This window comes from Psittacula echo (genome assembly GCF_963264785.1).
Source record: "Psittacula echo genome assembly, chromosome: 6".
NCBI lineage: Eukaryota > Metazoa > Chordata > Aves > Psittaciformes > Psittacidae > Psittacula > Psittacula echo.
In genome coordinates this window covers 30,433,807-30,454,914 of record NC_137743.1, presented here as the reverse complement: position 1 = coordinate 30,454,914, position 21,108 = coordinate 30,433,807, and the positions used below count along the sequence as shown (strand labels likewise).

At 40.7% G+C, this 21,108-nt stretch overlaps 1 protein-coding gene across 4 annotated transcripts in view; it reads right to left on the bottom strand.

Moving 5' to 3' along the window:
- Positions 1-21,108, bottom strand: part of KALRN (kalirin RhoGEF kinase) — a gene marked incomplete at its 5' end in the record, with an annotated part of 522,231 nt that overhangs the window by 139,443 nt on the left and 361,680 nt on the right. For all 4 annotated transcript variants that reach the window (XM_080620947.1, XM_080620949.1, XM_080620948.1 and 1 more), the window contains 12 exons: positions 34-135; positions 557-747; positions 2,529-2,640; positions 4,000-4,092; positions 8,964-9,053; positions 10,436-10,505; positions 11,951-12,060; positions 12,978-13,044; positions 14,285-14,403; positions 15,624-15,806; positions 18,429-18,551; positions 19,156-19,271. In XM_080620947.1, the coding sequence (XP_080477073.1) occupies positions 34-135; positions 557-747; positions 2,529-2,640; positions 4,000-4,092; positions 8,964-9,053; positions 10,436-10,505; positions 11,951-12,060; positions 12,978-13,044; positions 14,285-14,403; positions 15,624-15,806; positions 18,429-18,551; positions 19,156-19,271 (1,376 nt within the window). The remainder of the gene's footprint in view (positions 1-33; positions 136-556; positions 748-2,528; positions 2,641-3,999; positions 4,093-8,963; positions 9,054-10,435; positions 10,506-11,950; positions 12,061-12,977; positions 13,045-14,284; positions 14,404-15,623; positions 15,807-18,428; positions 18,552-19,155; positions 19,272-21,108) is intronic.

Genomic DNA, 21,108 nt, shown 5'->3' with positions numbered 1-21,108 from the left:
TACAGTCAAGGAAAACAAGGAGAAAAGACTTACTTTCAGCACTGTTTTATTGTCTGAGGATGGTGTTCGTCCAGACCACAAAGCAAATTTACAGGGATCTCCTTCAACATGTTCAGTCACTCCCAGTTCTGAGGTCTAGCACAGAAGAGAGATGGTGAGAGATTACATGTATATGAAGTCTCATAAGTCTAGAAAAGTTTACATTTGTAGTGAGAAGTGGAGAGGCAGAGATGGATAGGGAAGTGAGATCTTATCTCTGATTTGCTACACACAGAAAAAAGAACCAAAAAACCATCAGGGGATGGCAGGGAGGTGAATGGGTTGAGTGATTGTCCTTGTATTTCCCACTGACTCTTTACATCTCACCGCCTTAAATCTCTCCAGACTCACTGCAAGCTTAGTTTCCAGGTGAGCCCCACAGGGTCCAGAGCCAGTCCTTCCAGGTGGTATGGGTATCCCCAACCCAGCATGGGGACATTATGAGACATCCCCCAAACTCCACCTCTACCCACAAGAAACACAACACCCACAACATTTTTTTTACAGCCACACCTACCAGTAACTTGTTCTTGTAAACATATTTTGTGTGTCCTGAAGAATCTTTGATCTCTTTGCTAAACACCAAAGAGATTTCAAAGAGAAACAAATGCCTCTCACGGCCCTTCCGAATGAGAGACTTGGGATCCCACACTTGGAAGGAATCCTGAAGAATCAGCTCTCCCTGGACATCCAAGTTCTCATCAAACCCTGAAACCATAAAACACATTAGCTTGTATTTGTTCTTGGGACCAGTAACGCTCAGAAACATCAGAGCAGTAAGGACTTGAAATAAAAGGGTCTGTCTCTTATTTTTTTAATGCATATTCTGAAAGGATATTATGGGCATCCATTACCCAAATGAAAATATTTTTCTTCTTTTTTCCTGCTGCAATGATGTATTTATTTCACCAGAGGCAAATAAATCATATGTGCTAAATGAGATTGCAGCTAAAGTGTAGTAGTAATTACTTAAAGATAAATATTCTAAGGATTTCAGTGCTGGTTACTATACACAGAACTGCAATGCAGAAAATCTTCTGCATGTTAATACAAATTCAGAGAAATGCAACATGCAGTGGCTGGAAGTGCCCCATCATAGCATGATGCCTTCAAGCATGATAACCCAAACTTCAGGAGGCTGTAAGTCCACCGCAGTGGCATGGGGGAGCTACATCTGAGAGCAAATTGGTATGGTATCTGAAACAAGCTTTCCAGGAGTTACTCACTTTCCAAGCTGCATATCAAAAACCTTCACATGGCTGAGGATCACAGCACTCTCTCTACATAACTGAGATGCCTGAGGGAGAAAGAAATCCCTAGTGCAAGATGCCCTCCAAGCTCAGCTGCTTGTGCGGTCACACTTCTCTCCAGAGCTGGGTACTGCTCCTTCACCAGCACAGCCCACTGTTGTTCATGCCAAATAGCCCTGAGAGATCAGCAAACAGTCCTGGTCCCTGCTCCAAATATTCAGGAATAATGTTTTATTCAGAAGACAACTGTCCAAGTGCTTGTCTACCCTAACAAAGTCTTCCCTGCTTCTTTGTCATGCCCATTCTTCAAAGTCATCCCAGCATGGTGCTGGTCTTCTCATGGGGACAGATTATCTAGGCATTACTTCGAGAAACTTGGCTTTTCACCAGATACCACAGTCAAAAACATCTTTATAGTGTTCCTACCTACACTGGGTCAGTTTGCCCCTGAAATTTTAGCCACTTGGTCTTAAAATGGTGCTTAGCTACTGGCACCATTTCCTTTTTCTTGCCTGTTTTAGTATTGTGCTTGTTTCCTGGTTCTGACTTAAGCCAGGATGGAAATGATTTTCCCAGGCCAAGAAAATGTTTGCAAGGCAATAAAGCATCTTTGTCTGCAATAAAATTTTTAAATTTTAGAAATAGTCCACACATCTAAAAGCCAATAAAATACTTAATTTTGAGCAATCAAAATATTTTTCTATCATTTTGAAATTCTTTTTAATAATACTTTTTGCCCTTTTTTTTTAAAATCTTTGGAATAATTATACCAACATTTTCAAATACAAGTTGTTTTGACTCAGAAAATCAGAACTTTTCCCTTTGAAATACTGAGACAGTATTTAGAAAAGTTTTCATCCAATAATTGTTACAGCTGCCAGCAGCTAAACTGATACGGTTTCATGAGGCTTTTGTTTCATTAAGTAAGAATGTTTTAACCAAATATATACATACACTGTATATGCACACATATGCACGTGAATGTACATATACATACACACATATAAATACATATATACATGCACACAAGATATAAATAAATACCCAAGATTTCCCAGCCAGCTTTATTCTTCCCAGACTTTTGGAGAAATATCAGAAACGAGCTAGGAAGTACCTGAGAGTTATGATCAAGCAACAGTATTGCTACAGTCAGCCTGTACTAACTTTCAACACAAGATATAAGGAGGTTTCATTTATCGGCGGTCCCTCCCCTGCCCTGGCCACCTGCCCATCTGCTACCTTCCAGCATGCTGACGTGCATTGCATCGTTGGCCTTCTTTGGGACACTGAGCATCACTTCCAGACCATCTTTGAGTTCCCCTTTGCCCTCCTCGCAGCAGGTCAGCAGTTCCTAAGAAGCAATGAACACCTATAAACAAACTCTGATCAACATACTGGCTTGATATCCGAATGTGTTACTTGGTACATTCAACTGCTTTGCTAACAGTGACAGGAGAAAGCTGAACTGTATCAAAACCCACTGTGAATACTCACAGATAGTGGGGATTACATGGGAATGACTATAAAACAAGGTGCTCTCAAGTGAGACTGTGCACTCAAGATTCCTGGGGACTTATGTCTATGCTGCAGTCACCAGTCAGTCTAGCTGTGCCAGTCAGGTTGCAGGACCCCTGCCTGATCCTGCAGTGCTCCTGAGTACTGCAAGGCTGGCAGTGTGCTGTGCTCAGGGCAGGGAGATCCCTTCAGGAATGATTCACCTGAGGATGAAACCAAAGGGGTGATGACTGAATGGGTGGTTTAGCCTTCCCACTAGCAGGTGGCTTGTGAAGTGCAGGCTTGCTGTTCCACAGGGCTCACTAGACCATGATATACCTCTGTGCTGTTTCAGTAAACTGGTACAAAGCACAAATTTGTTAACACATTAAATGTACTCAGTAAAGGACCTTCCTAGTACAATACATCAGTCCTTTGGTGTATACACAGGAAGATTTAAAAGGATGCAAGCGTCTTATCTCATCCTAGCTTTTCAAAGTCAGATTCTGTCTCTTCCCTTACCTCCCAGATGCTTTTTCTTCTAAGTTAGATCTAAAATTCACCTATTCACAAATATTGCAAAAACCTTAAACTAACTTACAACAAACCAACAAAGATATGAAATGTCAATGTTTCACTTAGAAGTCCTTGCTTTGTGTATGAAGCTTTTCCCTGTTTTTCAAACACAAACATCTTAGCTCCCAAATAGAATTTAATGCGAGCAAAGGAGTCTCAGTCACATTTCAGTGAAATTTCTCAAAGTTCATGACTGATATCACTGAAGCCTTTAATCAAAACACTACATATCATAAACTTCAGCAAGAAGGAAAGTAAACAGTCCTGTCTTCCCTTCAAATTTCCCTTTCTTGGTTCTCACTTTTTAGGTTTAAGTCCACTTGGATTAAAAAAACCAAACCAAACCAAACAAATCCCGAACACAAAACCCCCCAAAATAAACACTTGAAACAGGTGATCAGTTTTTTACTGTTTGTTTTTTTCTTTCTGTGAGTCTTTTCCTTTAAAATACCCAAATACCCAACCTGATTTCACACTTTGTTGCTATGCTCAGGTGTGGAAAGTAGGAGCAGCAGCTGCTTACAGGTCATGAACAGGTGATGAAACAGCTCCCTTAAGAATAGGTTAATTCATTATACCCATGAACTGCTGTGCATGTTCATGCAGAGCATGAACTGATTTGGGCAGCTCACTATGGTACCTTCAGTAGGAGTTGATATTTTGTGATCCTCTGGACAGGTTTGATTAAGTAAGAAGAGATAGAGTTGGCCAGACCATGTCTTTGCTGAATTTCCTAGAAGAGATAAAAACAGCAGTCAGTCATGGAAAACTATTAAACTGCTGCCAGACAGAACCACCCATAACTAATTTTAGCTCTGGATCTCTGGCTTTCTTTGTTTAGTTTTTTAACTCTCTTTAAGCTCAGATGCAAATAACTGTGGTTTCAGAAAGGCTGGCAATAAACTGCAGAGTCCCCCTCAGGCTGCTTAAACTGCAGGGGCCTTGTGCAAGTCAAGCTGAGGCTATGTTGAGTAAACTACACAGGCTTCAATTTAAATATGACTTATCTTTCATGTCAACTGTTTCTCTTAGCGATGAAGGCTGAAAGCAGAATCTTAACATCCAATTAAAATGGAGTGACATTAAATTAAATTGCATGCATAGGGTGTAATTTAACTGTCTAAACAGTGTCTAATACCATTTGAGAACCCTGGTGTAGCTGAAATATCCACATGCAAGTAACGGGTCTGACACGGTGATGACAGACCTACGGTATTCTGAGGTGGCACCTGGGGGCCAAGAGAAATACCCTTCTGACACCTTTCACAGCACTGAATGCTTCTGTTTTGTCACCTGAATCTCAACCAAAATGTCTGTGCTGATCAGTGTGGTGTGTTCGTGAACTTCTGGAGACAGTGCAGATAGGCACCTGGTGAGGTCTGCGAAGCGCCCAGCTGCCTCCCTCCTGCTGGTTCCAGCGGGAGTCAGGAGCTCCTGAAAATCCTACAGGACCCTAAACTGCATATTCAGCCTTCTAAAAGGCTTCAAACTTAAGCCCTACAGGGGCAGTTTCTCTGCTGAAATAGCAGAGGTTGTAATTCCTTCTGTCTCCACCAGGGCATGCCTCCCCTTGCTCCTGGACATCAGGAAATTCTTGGTTCCTACCGGAGCAGATGGGGAAGAGCAACGGGACTTATCTCCAGCTACTGGAGAGTAAATTTGGAGCTGTAAAGAAGTCACAGAAGACGAAGGTCGAAGAGCTGCCAAGAATGGAGATTCTTTTTTTGTATACAGTCTGATTTTCTGCTGAGTACTGGGGGGGGTTACTGGGTTTTTTTAGCTCCAGTGTTTATGCTTGGATATAAAAATAGCCACTTTTCACACAATGTGCCAACAAAGATATACTTTTTTGTACTAGGTAAGTTTGTCTTAGAAAAAAATAACACTGGTGCCACAAACAAGACCCAAAAGAGAAGTGGCTCTGTGTGTGGGTTAATGGAATTTGCATGAAGCTGAGTCATGGCTGGCGCCAAACAGGGACAGTGCCTGCAGAGTATGGCTTGGGACCCTATTAGTAACTGCAGGAGCCAGCAAGACCTCGGCCATGTCTGTGATCTTCCTGGAGCTAAGTACAATTGTTTTTGCAGGATCCAAATAATGAATTTAGCTCTACTCCTTCCTCCCAGCTCTCTCAATAGCAAGACATGCTCCCAGCAAAATACCACCCCTTCAGGCATTCCTTGCTCTGCCAGGATGCTCCCTGGTCATACTGTGCAGAGACAGAGTGGGTTGGTGGAGTGACCTGCAGCATGAAGGCAATAAACAAGTACATTGCTGGAAAGACACATTCTCCCTGCAGCTTCTCCCTCTGGTCCCTCAAGTGTTGGAGTAAGATGGCAGCCTGCTGGAGTGTGTCTTGGGTTGACTTTGTAACAGCTGGAGATGTGTGGATGTAACGTGGGTGGAGATGGAAATTGGAGAGGCCTGTGCAGGGCAGAGCACAATAGTGCAGACATTTCTCACACGTCTCTAAGTAACACGAAGCACAGATATATCTGAGCTATCTTTGATGCAGCTTGCAGGTTTCAGAAGCAGGTCAGCCACAGGGCTTGTGCTTTCTACTTTGCCCTGCTTCTTGTTTAAAGCAAGCTTCATTCACATTATAGTTGCACCATGACTCACCATTAGACCCAAGTTATTTCTTGGGTGGAAAAGTGTCCTAAGGCCTGGAAGAATGAAGATACCTGACAAGGCAACATGTACTGGCAGTTGTGTATTGCAAACTAGACGAGCTGCAGAACAGGATCAATGTGTAATCTTACATGCAATGACAGAATCCCAAACACCAAGAATGTCCTCTGCACAGGGCAGGCAGCACAGGACCCTCAGAGGCCCTTGAATGCGCAACATGGAGACAGGAACACTTAAATACAATTTCATACCATAAGAATTGCTGAATTTACCATGAAACAATGATAAAGTGCCCAGATTTTGTATTATTTAAAGAGATTCACAAATTAAGGTAAGTCATCTAATAGTGTACAGTTGTTTGGCTGGAGAACAAACTGCATCCTGAACTGGGTATACAGACCAATGGCTTGCTGAGTAGTCTGATTCAGCACTAAAGCTCTCACAAAACATTTAGGTTTTGTAATGCATGACATGAATGGTTGGTGAGCAATTTCAGAAAAAAATATTTCTGCTTGTGCCTCTGCCCATTTCCTAAGGGACGCTCCAGCTCAGGGGAGAAACTAAGAACCGTCATCCATGCAGAAAGACAATAATCTGCAATGCTACAAAAGTCAATGAGCTTTTACCATGTTCCATGCTGGTTATGCAAGTTAAAGGTGCCCTGAGGCTTCCTGAATGTAACAACTGATCTTCTCCAAGATTTAAAGAAAATAAATATCCAAAATAGAAGCAGCATGTAGATAACTGAAACAAACCTTGCCTTTGTCGTGAGGACAAAGGCTCACTTAAATAAGAGACAATAAAATCAACACGATCACCTCAATAATACGCTGATTTCCACCAGCTGAAGCTGAGGGCCAACACATGCTGGTAATCAAAAATACATCTTACTAGCCTGAAGTACATGGCATTACAAATATTAAAGATTGCTAAGTATGGTAGGCATCATTTATCTTTGAAACATAATAATACTCTCAGATGCTGAACAAGAAAGACATAGAAAGTGAAAGAACTAAATTTGCAAGTCTACTGCAGTCATGTAAGAGTAAGCATACTAGTTTCATTCCCTATGCAAATTCCAGCTAATATAACCATACCAATAACTGATGAATTTTACAAACAAAGCAAGATCTGTAGGGAGGGAAGATAATACTCTTTATCCTTCATTAGACTAATGCTATAGGATAAAATAGACAGTTTTCATAATTGAGAGTTTGTGCATAGTTTTCCATCTATATTAACTGGTCTAAGAAGAGAAACTGCTTTTCTCTACATATATGGCTTCACTTCTGTTCTTAGACCATCCCAGCAAGGATAGCATTGTTACTAATTCTTTTCATAGTTTCATACAACATATGTCACTTATCTTTGCTCCTTCTCCTAATCAGCTAACCCTTTCAATGAACCCTGAAGCTGCAAACTCTCCATGGATTTGAAGGGTTCAAATGGATTACTGGGACTTGGGACTGCTTGTTTTCATCCCAAAGATGGCTTTCTATGGTTTATGCAATTTGAGGAGTGGTAAACTTCTGATCTTCAGGCAGGTTTCTTACCAAGGGGTGTTATTCTAGATAATCACTCTCACCATTAGGGTGTTTTGCGAAATTCCGGGTTCTGCCTGGAAGAAAAGAACCAGCTATTTTTCTGTGTTCCTTGGGCCAGACTGTTCCCTGTCCTGCCACTGAACCACTGCCAGTCCAAGATCAAGAAGGATCTAAAGGTACTTTGCACTACCTTAGAGGATTTTTTCTGGGGGGAGGATATGCAGCTTTCTTTTTGCACAGGCATCACTGGATAGCACAGCACAATTCCTACTAACGAAAGTAAAACATCTCCTCTTGCAAAACAGATGTCAGATCCTGAGACTTGAATATTCACTATTAAGCAACAGGTTTCCATCCCATATATAGACCTGGAGTGGAAAAGCTTAGCAGAGGAAACACTTTTAACCTTTGCAAACAACACTGATAGACACCTAAGGTGGCTCAAACCTTCCAGGAGTCACCACCAGGATAAACCATTCAACAGGCTCAAGCGCCACCTCCTGGAAAATCCCTTCAATTCAATTCAATCCAATTCAATTCAATTCCACTTCCAGACCATACGGTAACAAAGCAAAAGAAAAGCTCATCGTTTTTCCTCTGGCTCATGTGAGATCTTTCAGTGTTGAGTTTAATTGAAATGCTATAACTATTGCCACACAGGAAACCCAGAGGAGCTGATTCACATCAGCTGCCAACCACATCACAGGTTGGATACAGCTGAGTGGTTACATTTGTAAGGAGATTTTCAATGCTTTGGAAAAGAGGTCTTGGCTTTTTTTTTTTGTTGTGGGTTTGTTTTTTTTTTTTTCAGAAAGGCAACCAATTACAGCTATATGGTAGCAGTCAAGCATGGGAAAATGGATAAAGTTCCAAAAGTCAGAGGGAATGCTTAGTTTAAAAGTAATCAAAAACATTAAAGATTTTTCTCAGCCCACAAAACTGGGGCTGGAACCTGCAAATGTTTATCACCTGGTGTAGTGCTTGTAAGGGAAATAGTCTAACTGCAGTCAGTGAAGCTCCTTACTAGCATGACGAAGTAAATAGGGGGGGTAAAATTTGCAGAACAGGAGGGAAGGATCTTGTTTTGAGCTAAGGGATTTGAAGTCAGAAAATACAATGGGATCTGCCTTTCATTCTACCACTAAACCCTGAAGCAGAGGGTACATCTAAACCAGATTTTTAGAAAGGATTTGGTCTAAAAAATGCACAAAGGTTCCCATAAGAATGTGTGTTTCCATTAAAAATGACTTGCCACGCTGATGAAGATCACACATACCACAGCCTATCAAGCTTTCACATCATGCAATATCTGCAGTTGAATGAAATACCCAAACCCCAAAGCAAAAAAAGCAACCCGTTGCTCAGATGTAAAGAGGAAGTATTTCAGCTGCCCTGTGCACACTGAATGAAAATGGCAGTGGCTGCTTACATCAAAGAAAGTCCCTGCGTGTTCCAGGATGAGCTGGTTGGAGTCAGGCTTGTTTTTGCAGTAGGTGACATACATCTGAAATTTATCTGCCTGTGAAAACAAACATCAAGGGAAAAGGAAGATAAGCTATATTTTGCTCCCACAGTCTTTTCATTAAGGCTCACCAAGACAAATACAGGTGATAAACCTTACCCTCAAAGAGACATAAGATTCGTAAATTAAGAACAGATGACTTACAGACAGTAAGAAGACAGGCCCAGACTTGCCTTCCCTACCTTGGTTCAGACTTTAATGGCACAAACTTTTATGTTGTGCTAGGAGTGTTTTGCATTTCATTTCCTAATTTATTTATTTTTAAGGGGAAATTAGGAGCATCTGTGCACTCCTGCCTTACTGCAGTTTTGCATTATTGAACTTTGGTCTCACAAGAAGCAGGGAAACAGAAGAGGAGGATAGCTTTCTTTTATTACTATCGCATTTTTTATATCAGGTATCTAAATAATGGCACAATTGGGCAGGCAGCTTTTTATGTATATCTGTAACCATACACACAGGTCTGGACATGAACTATTAGTGAGATGTTGTGGTAGTATCTTAAAAGTACCATGAAGATTTTGCACAGAATGATACCTAAAATGCGTTCATCTTTCATAAATATTTAATGTCTTCTTTGTAAAAAACACTTCTGAATCCATTTCATCAATATTTGTGTCATGTTTTTAAATTAAAAGCCCATTTTGAAATCACCCAAACATGCTCCTTTTTTTTTGATAAGTGACAATTTTCTGAAATGACTTTTAAAATACTAAATACCAGCTTTGAAACCAGAGGAGAAAACATGAAGATGGCTGACTTGCCTGGTAAATATTTTGAAAAGAGACCAGCTTTCATACAGATAAATTACTGTAGCCAGTTCCCGGAGCCTCCTACACCCATGAAGACTCTTAGCATCAACGTTTCAAAGTCCTGTTGGAAATTACTCTGGCATTGGGTAATAGAATGAGAGAGCACAGTGGCTCAGCATTTGACAGTAATTTATGACGCAAAATGTTGATGAAATATGTTGTTCATGCCTTTGTAGAGTCCTCATGGCATGACTATAAATCTGTAAGGAAGGTATATTAAAATTTGAAAGGTCTGTCCCCCCAGGGCCCTTCACAATCAAGGTCATACCTAAATACAGGTTTGGTTTAACAATACACTATTAAACAGGAACCAGCAGAGGTAAAAGCTGTGCTAGTCAGTGCAGGACAAGGAGAGAGGCTCTAAAAAGCATTCACTCCACTGTTCAGGAACAGAGTTAAGGGAGGGTACCTTTCATGCTGAGAGAGGTGAAGGACAAAGCAGCCATTCCATATTAGCACCTAACCTCACTTATCACTAAGGATCTAACCCTTGCTCCAATTCCTAGCTTGTTTCCCTCTGTGATGGAGGAATTAATTTGAATAAATGATGAAAAGAAGCCTCATTACCCAGGTGACAAAGCAGTGGCCCACATCCTCAGGTAGTTGTTCGTATTTCTCTAGTTCTTTTAGAAAAATGCTGAAAAAAAGAAGACACCAAAGTAATCAGTTACAGCAAGTACCCAGGAAAAGCAGAATGACCAATGAGTTAACCAGTGCTAATGATCAATACTTGTGTCTTGATTACAAGACTAATCAAGTGTCCTGCCTGTGGAAAAAGCGTCTCCTCGCCAAGGTAGGCTTTGATTTTTGAGCGCGGTCACACCCAACTCCACCAGAAAGGAAAAGGTAACAGTCCCTAGTAGCAGGTCAGTGTATTCAGTGTCCAGATCATGAATCTTTAAAGATGTTGTTCAGTGGTTCAGAGGAAAAGCAAAAAATTAAAGCCCAAAGGTGTCAGCTTTCCACCACCAAACTCAGCACACTGGACAAAGGATAACAAACAAGACTGATACTTCATAGGTGAGTAGTAAACTCCCAAAATACAGATTTTGTAATCAACTCTCTCCTAACACATTGTACAATGAGTGACATCTTTGTTTGCAGCAGGAACCCTATACAATGCCTGGGTGGAAAAAGGAGTGTGAAACAGAAGTTGCTGAAGGAAAAGCAACTGCATGGTTCAGCCCCAAATCAGGCTGGGGTATAGGTTAACATCACAAGCCAAAGGAGAAGATTGTGGAGGACAATGGTGGAAGTGAAGAGAGGGCAATTCTTGCAGTCTGGAAGTTCATTCATCTCTTACTTAAAGGCCTTTTTAATGTAGTATGTAATTTGAATCTACTATCTACTAGCTGCTTGCACAAAAGCATGCATACGGCAGCCTCTCCTGGACCATGTTTATGTGTGGGATGGTGCATTTATCTGGCTAAAGCACTCGAAGTCTCCCAGAACTTCAACAAGGAAGGGTTTTCTGGTTTGTTTTTTCAAACTGCTTTGGTTTTGATGTGTAACTTGAAGACAGACTGAAATTCAGATTGAACTTGTGGGATTCATCACCCCTAAATGTTAAGTTTATAACTGCTATTGCATTCACATTATAGCAGGGAAAAAATGCCCTCTAAGCTGATCTGATACAGTCTTATCTTGATAAAATGGAGTACAGTTAGTTACAGATTAAATACAGACAGTCTCCAGGTTGCAGAAAAGCTACTTATTAACCCAGCTCATGTCAACCATCCCTTCCCAACCCCCGTGTTTTTCAAGAGTTCATATTTTTAACAGGCAAGCTTCCAGACTAGATTTAGTGCTGTGAGATGGAAAGCATGTATAGAACTACAAAACATCAGTATAACAGGACTTTAACATTGTTAATCAGCTGTAGAAAAAGTTTAAAATAAGTTGCAATTCATTTTTGTAAAAGAAAATCAAACATTATTTTGCAAATCTGGATCAATTACTTTACACTCCTGTGTGCCTTGTTCTGTAGATGTTCACCGCAGATATCATATGGTTGTATAGGTATACACATGCCTTTGGTTTCCTTAGTCAGTAAACATTAACAGAACTGTCAGGAAAACCTACTTGTTATGAAAGTCATATATCTCCTGAATATTGCCAAAGATGATGTGTTCTTTATTAAGGATCCCAGCAGGTATTTCTTCCACTCCACTTGTCATTTCCCAAAGGTAAGTCTGGAAGACATCAGCAATTCTTAACTTCGTGAATAAATGCAGTGAAAAAGAATAGATCTCCCTGTTCTATTGCCAAAGGCACAGGCTGACAAGGGAAATATGTACTTTGAGATTAAACAAACAAGCCAAAAAAAAAAAAAATAAATTAAATGTTCCACTGTCACAGAAAGCTCTCCAGAGAAATCCAAAGTGATGACATTTAGAAGTTGTCTAAGGAAAAACATGCCAACAACACCTGTCTTTGCTGTCCGACTGATGGTATCCAAAAACTGCAGGCAGAAACAGTGGCAAGATAAGCTGCACTTGCCACTTCAGTAGCATTAGACTCATAAAAATCTTTCAAACTTCAGGAATGTGAAAGCTGACAGGTTTCACTGTTCTTTGCCTTGAATATTACAGTCTCCTTCAGGAAAACCCTGCTGTAGAGCTAGATAATGTATTTGACTGTGCAAATTCAGGTTTTTTAAATTGATCCAAATGAAATTAAATGATCCAAAGGAATAGATTTGACTTCTTAAGAAAATGCTCTGTGATTAAAAAAATTCAAAAAAACCGACCTATGAACCAACAAATTTCAAGTCAACATCCAAATACGTAGCTTTTTACTGAGCCCTAGGACATTGCTCTGACTCTGCAGGAGTGAGTGCAGCTTTGTAAATAAAGGCACACTCAAGTGTCCCTGGAGGTGCAGACATTTACAGCCAAGCGTGGGGAGCATAGGGCACAGCTCAAGTCAGTGGGAGACAAACTTCCTCTGCTGCCCACTCAGCTCCCTCCACCACCAGGACACAGCTCTGAGGCTAGTCATCAGTGGTGGTACCTTCACACACTCTTGTCAAGAGTCAGTACAGTGAATATCCGCAAAGGATACGGTGTCCTTCCTGGAAATACTGGAGACTTACCACGCTGTAACTTACCTCTAAGCATTCATGTAAGTCCCTGACATAAGCTTTTTCTGTCTGAAGCAGCTCAGCCATAATAAATCTGTAGGGGGCAAAAACAGTATTTCAGGTGTTTTGTACAAAAGCCTATAATGTCCAATGAACAGAAACCAAAATACCCTTCTGTTGTCTTTATTAGAGCATTTGCACTCTAAACTTTCAGCTACCTTACTTGGCACCTTTCAGGTCCATGAATGAAAAGCCACTTCATATTTTAGTCCATTTTAGGGTTATTTTCTAAATATCTTTTTTTGAATAAAAGCCTAGTAAGTTGTCTTTTTGCAATCCTGAGCTGTGATTTACTATCTATATGCCTATCCTTAACAGTCAACTGATTCTCAGAATTTTTTTCCCCAGGAGTAAAGACTTGAGATTCACCAACAACACTTGCATCTTCCCTAATAGTCAGTGGTAAGGAACCCTGAAACTTGACCTTCAGTGGCAATACAGAGAGATTTGGGAGACACCATGACTTTGAAGAGGCTTCAACAGCTTGGTATCTAACACGAAAGAATCCAGACTACTGGGAAGCCCAAGAACCACATCTGTACTGTCTGAGGCTGGGCATCTCAAAGCTGAAATGCCTGATGTTTCGTGCCTGTGCCACAGGCAGATCAAGTAAACCCGCTGTTTCCCAAAGCAGAAACAGTTTCTTATCAAGGTTATGCCCTTCGTAACAATTTCAGAGAGCTGAGAAGGACTGTACACACAAATGATTTACAGAATATTCTCACACAAAATTTAAGACAAAATACTGTGAAATTAGATTGTTTCTAGATTTATGTGCAAAAAGCACTCTCAAAATATTTCCTCTAGTATGAAATATTTCCAGTTCTCCACTCGCCAAAATCTGAACCTTAACTTCAAATGAACTAGTGTGTCACTGAAACCCAGTTAGCTCTTCAGGATGTCACTGAAGTTTAGATAATATCTAGATGTATAAAGATACCTTCAATGTTTTTCCTGTTCATTTTACTTTTGACATACAGCCAAAAAGAAATAATGACAGTGAGTACCTCCATTACATCAGGGTCTAATTGAAATTCCTGATTTACTCCTTTACGTTTCCAAAAGTTAACTTCTGCTTAAAACCAAAATAAATTCAACCTGTACGTTCTGAATTTCTCTAGCCTACAAAGTCTGCCCTACACTTGTAGACTTTTCTCAATAACTTCACAGCTGGAAGGAATTATAGGGCTGTCAGTTAGTTTTGGTCACACAAATATCATGGCATCATTTTTAGATTATGCATCATGGCAGACTGTGAAGGTCTGGGGACATACTCTTTCTTTCTGGCCGACTTTCTTTTTTCTTCATTGACTTCATGACTTGCATCTCGCAGCTTTACTTCCCGGTCAGAAAGACTTGCTGGAATAATATCTAGTTCTAGGTCCTTGTTATCCTACAAAAAAAGTGACAGTACGTATTTTAAATTCATTGTAATCCTACTGTTATACAAAATGCAGCATGCTCATAAGATCAAATGGATCAGAAAGGACAAAAGTAGCATAACAGTACCATGTCAGAAAGAAAGAAATTCAAAGAGATTTCAAAGAACTAGAGTGAGGAGGAAGAAGGTAAGACAGTGAGAGAAAAATCTTAAAAGAAACACAAACTATGAGATTTATTACAGTCTTCACTGTTACTCATATCTAGGAATAAGTATTGATGACAAACATCTAAATTTTACCTTACTGCTTCACATCTAAATTAGTTGTCTAGTATGGGACTTCATAAATAGTCTGATAAAGCAGAGCACTATGCAAAGACAATCCCAGCTTCCAATATCCTTCTGCCAGGAGTGTAGTTAGTAACTTTGTGTAAACCAGAGACAGTCCATGTACGGTATCTTGAGGGTGTGGGGGAATTTATACCTCTTTTTTGATACTTAATTTCAAAGGACTGAGATTTTTTTAAGTGTTTCTGCTTCTGGCACTCGCCCTTACTAGTGTGGCCAGGGAACAGCAGGCAGTTCTAATTTTTGTTTCTCTTGTGTTGTTTTATTCCACCTAAAACAGCTCAGAGATGAGGTTGGGGATTATTTTTTTGATTAGTTAAAGGACCAGAGAATGGAAACTTACAGTCAAAGCCTGAGTTTGACTTAAGATAATGGCATGGGAAGAGCATTTATGGTTTATGCTAAAATTATACAGACTTTTATTCAAATAATGTGTTTCCCCCTCCTTCCTAGTAGCTGTATGATCTCTTGGAGAATAGTGCAATTTGTTTAGAAAGTCCTTTTGATCTTCATCTGTCTCCTCATATCACTGATCTGCCAGAAAAGAACTTTTCCTCTACAGAAACAGTTCTGAGCTTGGAGTTGAGTTCTGAGTTGGTTGGATTTTAAGTGTTTCTAGTGGCCCAGGGAGGTTGTGAATGCTCCATCCTTGGTGGTGTTCAAGGCCAGGTTGGATGAGGCCTTAGGTGACATGGTTTAGTGCGGGGTGTCCCTGCCCATGGCAGGGGGGTTGGAACTAGATGATCTTAAGGTCCTTTCCAACCCTAACTATTCTATGATTCTATGACACATGATAACCTGCAGCATTCATATAGTATCCTTCACTTCCCTCTGTGACTTTCAGCTTTGGTATAAAACCCCAGTGGGATATGGACTTACAGTACCTCTGTATTGATTCCAAGGGCTTTTTCCAGGGAGTAGCGGTATTTCCCCATCCTGAGAGAGAAGTCACGGTAGCGTTTGTCAACAGTGGTGACCCACTTCCTAATTTCAGTGGCGTGTATATGTCCTTTTTCTACAAAGCTGTCAGCCAGCTGGATGAGGAGCTTCACTTTCTCCTTTGTTTGCTGCCCAAAATATGGTCATCTGTTACGTTGCGTTATTATTATTTCCTTTGCTTGTAATTCACACAGCATTCAGAAGCAGCTCACAATTTTTTAGACATCATTAAAGAGTGTCTGTACTTCATCTCATATAGAATCAAATGCTTTAAACCTTGCCCAGTAAAACATGAAAGGAATTACATTTTTATAAGGACACTTATGAAGCTGCTTGAGATAAAAAAAGTCAAGTTTTGAAACCACACACACAAACACACAAGGAAAACATGTTGGAAGTTAGACATGCCTCCTTCCCACAGCCAAAACCTTATTTGTTGTGAGCCTTGGAGTAGAAGACAGGATTTAAAAATCACAGCTCACAAAATAGATGAAGTTACTCTCAATCTATACATAGGTGATTCTGCAGACCTATGTAGGCAGGTCATTAATACACCACATATCAGTCCAGGAAGTGAGTTTGTGTCACTACTACTCTGTTTCAGAAACAAACAGAATTTAAATCCAAATTCCAGGTCTATTATGAAATCCTTCATTGGTATTTTAGTTCCAGTTAGAGCATTACAAATTATAAGATGCCTGAACTCCAAAACATCCACTGAGCCCCCAAACCTTTCAGAAGTCTTTTCTTTTCCACTTGTAGTCTTACTGCCCCTTAGTCACTATGGTTTTCCATGTTGAAGAACTTCGTGCAAATCCGGCACAAAGGAGCTAGTTATAAATTTTAGCTTAGATTCCAAATCTATCCCAGGAACTGAAGGTGTCTGGACAATATGTTTGAGCCAGCTCTAGTACAAAATGTTATAAAACCCTTAGATATCAACTGGGCAGACTGCATTCAGCTGTAATGAACATGTTAATCCCCAAAAGCGAAAGGGGAATCAGTTGTATTCCCAGAGTTACCGGCAAGGTGCTTTTCAGAGATGGGGAGAACTTTCCATGCTGCCTGAAGCAAGACATGCTGTCAGGTACTTGACATTTTCAGCAATTTTGCACAAATGGACAAATGATGTCAGACCAGAAAACATCCAGCAGATTTCAAACACAGAACTGACTTTAAAAAATTTCACCAGCAAAATAAATTAACAACTGAATCAGAGGTCATCTTAGCAAAGTATTTGAGCATGTAAGCAAGGCTAGATATGGAGAAGTAAGAATCATACTTCCTGTAATGTTTAAAGGGCATTTCATTCCCAAAAGCTACTGGCATTTTTGCTTTCCAAACAATTATTTAAGTCAGAAAGTTATTGGGATCAGGAAGGCTTTCAGTTACAGCTTATTTTGAGAATAACATCAGTCTGGAAGTGACATGCATTCACGAGATTGCACATGGCAGTGAAAACATTCTAGGTCAGCAGTAGGAAAGTGATTAACTAGAGCCCTAGGGAGCAAGACTAGATGTGTCAGTGTAAGGAAAAGTGAGTAACAGTCGATAAGGAAGAAGGTATAAAACTCAGTCCTAGGCTAAGGGTGAGAAATATTTTGGAAACTTCAAGATGAATTGGGATTATTTAATTTTGGGTGACACGGTTTAGTGCGAGGTGTCCCTGCCCATGACAGGGGGGTTGGAACTAGATGATCTTAAGGTCCTTTCCAACCCTAACTATTGTATGATTCTAATTTATAAACTGAAACATGATTTCAGGAGGACTGATTATGGATGGTTAGAGTCCAGAAGTACTGTTAAAGGAATTTTGTACAGATCCTGTCTGATGAAATTAACTTCCATACATTGCTAGTTATCTCACATTTTCACAAACATGCAAGCTAAGCAAAAAGGAAGTGGACAAGAACACCACAAAGCCTGTGAATCAAACCCATGCAAGTATGGATAACCTAATGAAGAATTTAAGGATTACAGAAGATCAATTTCAGGACACAGTGAAATGAAGCTACATAGTAACAAAGCCACAGTCTTGCTGCAGTCTGACTCTGCAATTTAGATCCTTATCAGCGACTTCTAATACCCCTGTGGATTTACTGTCTGTGAATTACCTATGGTTTGAATTAATTTGTCTGAAGCAGATCCAATCACCATTCCTCTGTAAACCCCACCAGATTTCTCAGAACTGCTCCATAGAAATTTATAGATCCTTGGTAATGCAGTTTTGTATTAAAACCATTTCACTCCAGAGTTAACACACCCATTTATTTGGAGTATTTCATTGGGATCAGCAGATTATTTGTAATGAAATAAATTATCATCTGTGATCAACCCAGCTGGAATTAATGAAACAAATTGTGGTTGTAATGATAGAAGAAAGAAGGAATCTAAGATGAACATGGATACGTTCAGATCAATTAGTTACTTTATTCCATTCTTATATGATTGATTGAGGATGGAATTAGTGTATGTCTCAGTAGGTTACTGTGAATTCTGTATACAAATGGAGTTCTTCCTTCTGATCAGAACAAAAATGCTTTATGATCAGTACAGACCAAGGGCAGAAAATCTCCTTTTTGTGCCTATGTCTTGCTAAAAATGAAAGATCACAGCTCTCAAAAGACATCTTCTGGGCTAGGAATGTCAGGAGGAAAAACAATATCAAGACAATATTATTACAGAGATTTAAGGCACTGAAATAGGATCATAAACATAGATGGTGTAATTAGATTAAAGTCACTGTTTACCTTGGCGGGTACTCTGAATTCCCCATATTCTTTCAGGAGTTCCTGAGTTTCTTCTGCTGATTCCCCTGTGGAGTTGTGAGTAGAGAGGTAATACTCGCCTGTTTCTTGGATCCAGTCTAAGGCCTGTGAATGTCAAAAAAAAAAAAAAAAAAAAGGCAAAAACAAAGGAAAACCAGAACAAACGGTCTTTGTATTTCAAGAACTAATCCTCTGACAAAAGCAAATCTGCCAAAGAGAGGACAGTAAATCTATTGGGACATAATACTGTGTATACTAAAACAACTTCTAAGAACACACAAGAAGAATACAGTAATCAAAGCAGGTGGGAGAGGATACAAAAGGTCCTGTATGTTTCCTAGAAGAAAAAGGAGTGTAGAGAATTCTACTTATACGCAGATAAATATGCATGCAGGGAAAGCAGTTTTCCATTCAGTAGTAGCTCAATAAAACAAGTCTGCTCTTGCATTTATTTTTGAACAAATGAAAAAAAAAAAACAAAACCCCCACAGAAAATAATCTGGCCTGGCAAAAATACTGAGTTTTGTTGTTGGATTTTGGAATTTTCTTAAATTGTTCTAAAAAGCTTTCCCATGTTTTCAAAAGTTACAGTTTTTAAATATATCTTGAGGCTGCAACAGGAACATCACACAGAGGTATTAATTAAGCAGATACAGGAAATACTTACACGCTGTCAGGACAGAAAGACAAAGTAGGGTTTTTACACTACCTGCTTGGCACTGCGCTCAAAGACAACATATTGCTGGCACTGATCTAATCTTCGTTTTTTCAGGGTCCAGAAGTGAAGGACCCGGTTCTCCCTCTGGAGCAGCTCACTCAGAATGGCTGTAGGGCAAAGGAAAATGTCTGCATGATTAGTTATTCTCTGAGTGTTTACAGAAATAAGCCATAAAAAGCTGAATTTACTCACTCTGCCGGGAACACATTCCCAAGAGCAGAGTCGCTGCTTAAAAAAACCAAACCAAACCAAACCAATCACCAACACAAAAAAAAGTGCAGTTGCATGGTTATCTGGTAAAGGAGAAGATGTGAGGTTCGGTTGATACACTGGAGGGAAGGGATGCCATCCAGAGGGACCTTGACACGCTTGTGAGGTGGGTTGATGCCAACCTTATGAAGTTTAACCATGCCAAGTGCAAGGTCCTACACCTGGGTCGGAGCAATCCCAGGCACAGCTCCAGGTTGGGCAGAGAAGAGATTCAGAGCAGCCCTGCAGAGAACGACTTGGGGGTGTTGGTCGATGAGAAAATGAACATGAGCCGGCTTCAGTGTGCGCTCACAGCCCAGAAAGCCAACCATATCCTGGGCTGCATCAAAAGGAACATGACCAGCAGGTCGAAGGAGGTGATCCTGCCCCTCTACTCTGCTCTCTTGAGACCTCACTTGGAGTACTGTGTGCAGTTCTGGTGTCCTCAACATAAAAAGGACATGGAACTGTTGGAACAAGTCCAGAGGAGGGCCACAAGGATGATCAGGGGACTGGAGCACCTCCCGTATGGAGACAGGCTGAGAAAGTTGGGGCTGTTCAGCCTGGAGAAGAGAAGGCTGCGTGGAGACCTCAGAGCAGCCTTACAGTATCTGATTCTGGGGCCTCCAAGGATGCTGGGGATGGACTCTTCATCAGGGACTGTAGTGATAGGACAAGGGGTAATGGGTTAAAACTTAAACAGGGGAATTTTAGATTGGATATAAGGAAGAAATTCTTTACTGAGAGGGTGGTGAGGCACTGGAATGGGTTGCCCAGGGAGGATGTGAATGCTCCATCCTTGGCAGTGTTCAAGGCCAGGTTAGATGAGGCTTTGGGTGGCAGGGTTTAGTGCGAGGTGTCCCTGCCCATGGCAGGGGGGTTGAAACTAGATGATCTTAAGGTCCTTTCCAACCCTAACTATTCTATGATTCTATGCTAGAACAGAGTTTTGGATTTATGCCAGTAGCTACAATGGGGTACGCGATTTCTAGTCCTTCCTGGTACTGGTTGACATAGGAAAAATTGTCCTTTTACTGCCTTGTCTGCTGCTCCGCCCACAGGTAGTACTTGGTACCAAAGCCTAGTGTCCCATGCAGAGCTCTGGTCATGACTGAATTTAATTCAAACTTGACCTCTCAGTTAGAAATACCTGGTAAGGTTTCTTGTACAGCTGCTCTGACGGCTCTGATGGCCCATTATGTGCTCCCTGTGAAGTTACTGCTGCGCTAGGATTTTAAGTTGAGGTCTGCTACTGGTCCTCTAAAATGTTTTCTGTGTGAGGGGGATGTGACAGACACCCAGATTCCGGAAGGGACTGGCAGGAGACCTGCTACTCCCTGGAGTCTAGGACATACATGTTCTTCTTCAAAACCCAAATGCTCAGTCAGACTTTATCAACTTGATAAAAGGGTGTGATTTGACTCTTTAAAAAGTACCATGTGTTTAACTTAAAAGATGACATGCAGAGAGAGTGCAAGAGATTTACACTATGTTACTAACATACACCTTAGTTAAACCTGAGTTTTTCTATTTAAACTGAGGTAAACCATATGCAGTGAGGTTCACCCAGCCCTGTTTGGGTATGGAGCTCAGGTCCCTGCCTTGGCAGGTAAGGCATGGCAGTTCTCCTGCCCTAACCGCCAAGACAGTATCCACTAGAGGGGGCTTAGGCACAAGCAGCCGGGGCAGCAGCTA